This window comes from Equus asinus, chromosome 20, assembly GCF_041296235.1.
Source record: "Equus asinus isolate D_3611 breed Donkey chromosome 20, EquAss-T2T_v2, whole genome shotgun sequence".
NCBI classification, from domain to species: domain Eukaryota; kingdom Metazoa; phylum Chordata; class Mammalia; order Perissodactyla; family Equidae; genus Equus; species Equus asinus.
The window spans coordinates 87986082-87994759 of record NC_091809.1 but is presented as its reverse complement, the minus strand read 5'-3'; the positions used below and the strand labels follow the sequence as shown (position 1 = coordinate 87994759).

Below are 8678 nucleotides of genomic sequence, written 5' to 3'. Positions count from 1 at the left end.
TTTTATCAGTTCTTCTTTTCAATTTATGGGATTTTTTTACATCTACCCCCAAGGTCACAAAGATTTTCTCCTACGTTTTTCACCTAGAAGTTTTACAGTACTGTGTTTTCAATTTAGGTCAATGAAACATTTTGGGTATATTTTTTGTGTAATGAAAGTTTGATAGTCATTTTCATTTTTTATGTAAACATACAATTGATGCATCATTATTTGTTGAAGAAATATTACTATACCTATTGTATTGCCTCGGCACATTTGCTGAAAATTCTATGTCTACATATAGGAGGATCAGTACTTAATTACCCAGCTCTGATGGGCCTGTGGTTATGATTCAGTGCTCTCATCACTGTGCTTGGGTTCATTTCCTGGTCAGGGAACCACACCAACCATTTGTCAGTTATCATACTACAGAGGCTGCAAGTCTCTGTAATGCTGAAATTTATTCTACTGGCATTTCAGATACCAGCATGGTAGAGGAAAGATCTGGCCATCCACTTCTGAATAGCAGTGGAGCATTGTCTGATATAGCACCACGAAGGTGAGAGGATGGTACAAAAAAGATTGAGCAGAGTTCTGCTCTGCTGTACACACGATGCTGAGAATCAACTCCAGAGCACTACCAACAACAATGCCTAATTACCGTAATGACTGTAGCTCTATGGTAAATCTCCAAATTGGGTTAGGTCAGGCCTCCCACTTTGTCTATTTATTTAAAAAGTATTTTTGTTGGGTCTTTTGAATTTCCACATAAATTTCAAAAGCAGCTGTTCAGTGTCTCCAAAAAGCCTGCTACCATTTTGATTGAGACTGCATTTAGGTTATAGAGCAATTAAGGGAGAACTGTCATGGTAACAACGTTGAGTCTTTTAATCATGGACATAGTGTATCTCTCAATTGAGTCTTCTTTAGTTTTCTCGTCAAAGTTTGTAATTTTCATTTTAGAAAAATTACTCCTAATTATTTTATGTTTTGTTGCTACTATAGATACAAACAGGATAGTTTTACTTCTCTTCTCATCTTTATGTCTTTTATTTATTTTTCTTTCCATATTGCTATGATTTGGACTTCTGTACAGGGGTGAACAGGAGTACTGACAGTGGGCATCCTTGTGTTACTCCCAATCTAATGGAGAAATGTTAGTTTTACATTATTAAGTATGATGTTAACCATGGTTTTCTTATGGATACATTTCATCAGTTTAAATAATTTCTCTATTATTCCTAGTTTTATGATGATTTTTATTTTACTTGGATATTAAATATTTTCCTGTACTTTCTCCAAAATTATTGAAATGTTCACATGATTCTGTAACTTATTTTGCTTACATAGTTAGTTTCATTGATTTACTTTCTTTTTGTCGTCCACCTAATATTTAGTTGACATATATATATGTAGCTATGTAGATCATTCTAGAAGTCAGTTAAGAGCTCCGTTGCCTTATTCTTATTTTATGGATGATGGAAATGAGGCTCAGAAGAGTTAAAGTAAGTACCCAGGAGCACAAAGCCCAAGTTTGAGTCCTGGCTAGGAAGGGTAAGAGTTGTTTCATTACAAAAGCTGGCTCTTCACCACCACGTGCTGCTGTCATGACTTCACAGCCTTATGTATCATATATTTTACCTCTTGCCTCTGTTTTCTCTCAGATAACCAGTGGAATGTCTACACCATCTAGTATATGATTCAAAGGGTGAACAGTTATTGGTATTTATTTGATCCTCTCAGGACTTGAGAGTCTTATGTTCGTAGTTATATCTAAATCTACCTTCCCTCTCCCTAGAGATGGTTTTTCAGAGTCAACGTCCTCCCTACTCTCCTCTCTGTTGAACAAACCCCAACCTGTCTGCTGAAATAGCCTTCATGTGGAGTACAACAACCTAGTCCACCTGGTTTCAGGTAGGCTTTCAGTCAGCACACAGATCTATTTGGCATTTTGGGTGGCTTTTGCTCTCCTTTCCAGGTCAAATTTGTTCCATGCTGCAGACCAGGTACATATAAACTTTTTAAGGCATAAAAAACCCTGGCCCAAAAGTCATGTTCCAGACACACTCACTGAGAGTCTGCTCCACTCACAGGTTTGAGTTCCCCTTCAACTGAAGGCTCCAGCGAATTAGACGCAGAATCCAGGGTAAGAGGTAGTAGCTAGAGGTAACCTGTAGTAGCTAGAGGGTTGAGACACATCAGATGGATACATGCCTTATCTATGATGCAATGAGCTTTTCTAAGTGAAGGATTTACCTCAAGAGGCTTGAAATGAGAGCTTGAAGGGACTGCCTTGGTTAAAATGGACAAAAATGTCCTGATCTAGGAATCAGACAGATCCGAGTTTCAGCACTGCCTTTCCCTCAACTACCTGCATCCTCCTGTGCGTGTCATTTCCTCTTCTCTAAAATGGGGCTCAAAATATCTACCTCCAAGACCTGTTGTGAGGAACAAGTGAGAAAATGTTCACCAGGTATGTAGCACAAGTCCTAGCCCGAAATGCATCTTAAATATTCAGGGCCAAGTGTGAACTCTCCTGAAATTAAGATCCAGAGAAAAATGATTACAGGATCAAATGCTGAGAGTAGTAGAAATGAATGGAACATCACCTCTGTAGAATTTTTTTTAACTAAAATTAAAATAACAGTATGTCCAACATTCATATGTTACGTTAATTAGATATTGCCTCTTGACAAAAATTATGTCATTGATAACGATATTTTGGGCATTTTTTTCATAAACTGTTAAAAGTGGTAACAATATTAAGCAAAAGCAAGATATCTAATGTAACTATTAAAAAAAATGAAAACTATGAAAGAGTAGTGTGCCAAAATATTAACGATACCTGACTTTGGGTAAGATTACGGGTATATTTTCCTCTCTTTCCTGCATTAATTAGTTTTGATAGAATAAAAAGGTAAAAGCAAAAATGGATATGTATTTGAAATTAAGCTATATAGTAGAGATATTTAAGCTTAAATACATTCCTGTGATCAAGAGATTGTTGAAAAATCCTATGATCTCCTTCTCTAGGAAGAACCATCTTTCTTCATCCCCTGTCTTTGTAGATAGGAAATAGAACACTCGTATGTTGCTGATTATCTTCCCTGTTTCTTATCAAGCCTTCCTACTTAAAGAGCTCACTATACAATAAGCCTTACCACTTCCAAACACACTCTTCCCTAAGACCACTGAACTTCACCTGAAAATCCTTTGAATTTCCATAGGATGGCCAAAAGTAAATAAATAAAATAAGAAGAGGTTATTATTTGTTTTGTTCCCAATTTCCTCTCCTGAAAAGGCATGAGATAAAGCTGTCCAGTTTGCTCAGGTTAGAAATGGAATCCTATGGTAGGCACTCCCCACTTACAGTTGCATTTCTCTGTCACCCATGTGAGAACAAGAGGAATCCTAATCTGCCGATACTGTGAGAGACACAATTGCACTGCTAAGAGAAGATGCTTCACCACTGCCATCTTCTGGCTGGACTAGATATACCAGGTTCCCTGGGTATTAAGAGGCTAGTCCTAAGAAATGATTGCTGCTCCTCTGGCCTTAGACCTCTTTCATCACCATAGGGAGTAAAAAATATCTCTCAGGATTTGGAAGAAGCTGATTAAGTTTAATCAGCAGGGAAAATTATGTTAGAGGACACAAATCTTTCACAGCAGGTACCAGTAAAGAGCAACCTTTTCCTGTGCCAGTCACTTCCCACTGCTGTTTCTGGATACTGAGTAAGTTGGTAGTTAGAAATGTGTACTAGGTCAAGTGGACATGAAATCATATACCTTGAATTAGAAACACAAGTACAGTCAATGAATGTAGACTCCAGGAACAAAATTCCATATTATAAAGCAAAGAATATAAATATATTTTTGAGAGTGTCTGACTTTGAAGATCTAGGACTACAATTCAAGAAGAGTCATGATAAACTGGGGATCTGCTTTGGAAGACTGAGAGGTTGACGGCAGTCAGCAGCATGCTGTTGGAGAAGTTGGGGGACCTGCAGATGTTTTACTTGAAGGAGAGGGGATCACGAGAGACTTGAATCTTTGTGCTATTTCATCTGAAGATAAGTAATTCAAAAGGAGGGACAAGAGTTATAGGGAATGTGTTGCCTCAATATAAGGAGGTCTTTCTAAAAGTGAGAGTTGAGCAGCCTTTGGGCATTTAGGAGTGGAAAGGCATCAGCACACATATAGTCAGCTGCCAGGAAGCTATATTAAAGAATCGTGTTTTGGAGGGTGATTTGTAGAATAATATCCAACCATTTCAAATTTAAAAACTTTTAGTAGAAACTGGAGTTGTTCGGGACCAAGGAAGAACTCAGAATAATATTTGGAGGTGGTGACTTGATTAATGGAGAAATGTTTTGGAATGCTTACGACAATAGCACAAAAAACTTATAAGCTTGATTTAGACAATCATCTAGGCAAACTCTCTGCTGTCACTTTAAAAAACAACTATTCATTGATGCACACTCTTGTCAGCCCTAAAACTGGACTATAGTTTGCTGCTGCTATTCGATTACTGGAAAGTGTGAAGTGTTCCCAGCAACAGTCTTTGTGTTGTAATGAAAATTTTGTTTTGGAGCCTTCTCTTTCTGTCTCTGCAGCCTCCCAAGGCGCCTCCACCTGAATGTATCTGTGTGTTTGTCCATTATTCTCCATGGAATCTCTTGGATAATTGTTGAAGAGGTCCACTCCTTCATATTTTTCTTGTGTCAGCTTTTGTGAAAGATAAAAAATTAGAACTTTTTGCTTCCCTTCAGCAGTAAGTAGCCCCAATTTTTATATAAGGATCATGTCCCTGCCAACACTGCCTCCATATGGAGACCTAGGCATCCAAACTCATTCACTTAATCTTACCTCTAACCACTTGAGCATCTTCCTCAGTGCTCTCCTGGTGAAACACCCAAGGTCTCTCTTCTTCTACATTGGGTCATCTTTATCCTCTTAGTTTTATTTACTGTATTTTCAAACTGTCCTTATTATCAACTGAGTGGAAAAGAGACTTCCTGAGGAATGGGTGCTTATCTGACTGAGGAATTTGTATATAAGACATTTTTCCTGAATCAGAATGATAATATACAAAATTATGCAGCTGTACTTGTGTATCTGCATGAAGTCTGGGTCCTGAAGCAACCTCATATTTGAAAATTCCTTGGCGAGAAGGAAGTTCAAAGTGAACAGAGGTCATTTTAGTAGTGGAGTCAAAACCATAGAAAGGGGACTTCAACTGATATTTTAACAAAGAAGTATTGGTGCGTTCTCTAGAAATACCCAGCCCTGCTAGTCTAAAGTGAATGGTGGGTAAAGAGGAGAGAGAAAGTGGGGAGGGGAGAAAAGTGGGTACAGTGGATGTTGGTGTTTCTGTGTCTAAAGTATCATTCCAGTGTTTTTGCTTTGTTTTGTTATCTGATTTCCATGAACAGATTAAAAGAAGCAAGAGAAGACGGAGTATGTGAGGAAGGAGAACATGGCTAAGCAGCCTGATGATGCTGACCTCTTCATGGGCACGCTGTCCAATTCCTCAGTTTTCACACTTTGAACATCTGTGAATGCGGGTGGTTGATTTTTCTAAAGTAAATACTGGTGAACTTTTCCATGGATCTCCATATTGGCATTTTCTCATTTATGTAAAATATGATAAGTAAGCTGATGAATTTTATTCTCCTATTTATGTCATTCCATAATTGTGTGACTGAATGAGAATAAGGTATATAAGAGCCTAGAGAATCACAGTCTGGCAAACTTTGCCCTCTTGCTAAAAAGGTACCTGAACTGCCATGTCTATTACAAATGGCACCGTGTTCATGCCCTCCGTGCTGACCTTTATTGGGATCCCCGGCCTGGAAACCGTACAGTGTTGGATTGGGATTCCATTCTGTGCTATGTACGTCATTGCTTTGATAGGAAATTCTCTACTTTTGATCATCATCAAATCTGAACCCAGTCTCCATGAGCCTATGTATATCTTCCTGGCCATGTTGGGAGCCACAGACATCGCCCTTAGCACCAGCATTGTCCCCAAGATGCTTGGAATTTTCTGGTTGCACTTGCCAGAGATCTATTTTGATGCTTGCCTCTTTCAGATGTGGCTCATCCACACGTTTCAGGGTATTGAATCAGGAGTCCTGCTGGCCATGGCTCTGGACCGCTATGTAGCAATCTGTTATCCACTGAGGCATGCTACTATATTCACTCGACAACTAGTCATTCATATTGGAGTTGGGGTGGCATTGCGGCCTGCCGTTCTGGTAATCCCATGTCTGTCGCTCATTAAGTGTCGTCTGAAACTTTACCGAACAAGGTTAATATCCCACACTTACTGTGAACACATGGCCCTTGTGAAGCTGGCTACCGAAGATGTTTACATCAATAAATTCTATGGTCTCCTTGGAGCTTTTATTGTTGGTGGCCTTGACTTCATTTTAACCACCCTCTGCTATATACAAATATTTATCACTGTCTTCCACCTGCCCCAGAAAGAGGCACGTCTTAAGGCATTTAATACATGTGTTCCCCATATATTTGTCTTCTTCCAATTCTATCTCCTGGCTTTTTTCTCCTTCTTTACTCACAGATCAGGATCTTATATCCCAGCATACATACATATCACCTTGTCCAACCTTTACCTTCTGGTTCCACCTTTCCTCAACCCCTTTGTCTATGGAATGAAGACCAAGCATATCTTAGACAAGCTAGTAAAAGTGTTCTTTCCCAAAGACCAGGCTTGACCTTTGATGAAAATAGTTCCCCCTATGGATTTAACAGCTCATCTATTGCGCATATGTGATCTGAAAATCCAGCCAATGGTTTGGTGTATCATCATACTTGATGAATAAATTAACAAACATATAACTGATTGTGTTAAAAAATTCCACAGCTTAAGTTAGAATTCAGGTCGAAGAAACTGAGGGAAATTGAAGAGCAGATAAGATGCTGAAAGACTAAGCACTTTGCTGTTAGAAGAGTCAGAATACGTGACTCTCCTCATCACCTGAGGCCAGGTCTGGGTGGAATTGACAAATGTAGAGATCTTTCTTCAGATCATAGTGGAGCATAATAGTCACATTGATTCTTTTTTAGTCAGAGTACCAAGATAAACCTCCTTTATGTAATATGCAAGTTCCTCTACATTCACTTTCTAACTATTCTAAAATCTTCTTTTATGTTTACTTTGTTCATCAAAATCTATCCCTTGAATATGTCATTCCTTCAAATATATTCTGGACTTTGTGTGAAATAAATATCTATAAATCTCCCCTTATTCTTGAAGCCTATCCCTAGTAAGAAATTCCTGGTATATCAAATTGGCAATTTCCATGACAAAATATGTTTCCTCCAAAAATCTAGGCCAGAGCATACAATACTATGCTCATTTTTTAAATTCTCAGCTGTTCATTTAATTTCTTCTTTTGTATAGGGAGCAATTTGAGAAAAGCTCTAGTATTTCGTGTTTTCTTATGAATGTGAAAGCAAGTTTTAGACCTGTTTAGACAATATTATTCCAAGGCTTTGTTCAATCATTTTCCTGATTCAACAAACAATAACCCTTTGACCTAAGAAGGATGGAAGTCTAGGAAGCCTGGACAGAAATTCTGTAGGCTAGAAGCCTCAATGTATTGGTTTCCCCATGTTTTATTTTTTTCATATAAAGCAAAGTTCATTTTTTCCTGCATTAAGATACTTGCATACTAATGATAATATTTTGTAGAGAAACTTCATTTTGTAATCCGGACATAATTGAGGGCAGGTTGTCAAATATTTGTCAAAAATAGTTGATAAAAACAGCAGATTCCAATTTGGTAGGGAAAAAAATCATTGAGGAAATTGTTTACACGCATGAGTTCTGGAATCAAAATGAGCTTGGTTCAAAATTTATTTCTCCACTTCCTAATATATGCTTTGAGAAATAATTTATTTTCACACTTCAGCTGCCTAATCTGTAAATATGGAAAAATAACATACATCTCCTTGGGAACTAGAGACAGTGGTTCTCGTGGTGTACATTATATAATGGATATATTTATGTAACGCCCTTCACATGGGGCTTGGTAACTGGTAAGTATTTAATAGTGATCATCGTGATCGTCATCATCATTTTCACCATGGTAATCCTCATCACTGCTGTTGTACTTGAGTAGAAATATTGTGCCACTACTTTTCAAATTGTTTATAAATATCAGCCTACAGTACAATTGAAAAATGCAAATTTAAGGTCTTTTCATGACCCAGTCTATGGTCACTTTTTATTGACCTATACTTGTTGAGTGAAAAGTTTTATTCATATCGGTATCTGTATATTTGTGTATGTATAGTCGTTTGTTCATTGAATTTCATTTTTCCATTTGTAATCTTACTTTTTGTTGCTTATGTTTTAGCTTTTGATAGAAGTGTGTTAAAATGTCCCACTTTGAATGTAGATTCTCTATTTCTCCTGTTAGAGCTGATGACTTTTTGATTTGTGTATTTTTTAGTTATGGGTTGTTAGATACCTCCATTTGTTGAATACATAAAGATTTAGAGTGAATGTATCTTCCTGGCTGGTTAACCTTTCTATCATCAAGAAATATTTCTCTTTCTCAAGAAACACACCCTACCTGAAAGTCTCTGTTTGGTTATTTTTAGTAACTTTCTTCTGGTTCCCTAATCCTGTCTTCTAATCTATAATTCTGTTTTCATGAATTATTAGGT

The 8678-nt window shown here is 37.6% G+C and overlaps 1 protein-coding gene across 1 annotated transcript; it reads left to right on the top strand.

Moving 5' to 3' along the window:
- The first annotated feature begins 5767 nt into the window (after nucleotides 1–5767).
- On the top strand, nucleotides 5768–6718 carry LOC106830370 (olfactory receptor 52A5-like). The gene has a single exon (XM_014839951.2). The coding sequence runs from the start codon at nucleotides 5768–5770 to the stop codon at nucleotides 6716–6718; it is 951 nt and encodes a 316-aa protein (XP_014695437.2).
- The last annotated feature ends 1960 nt before the right edge of the window (nucleotides 6719–8678 follow it).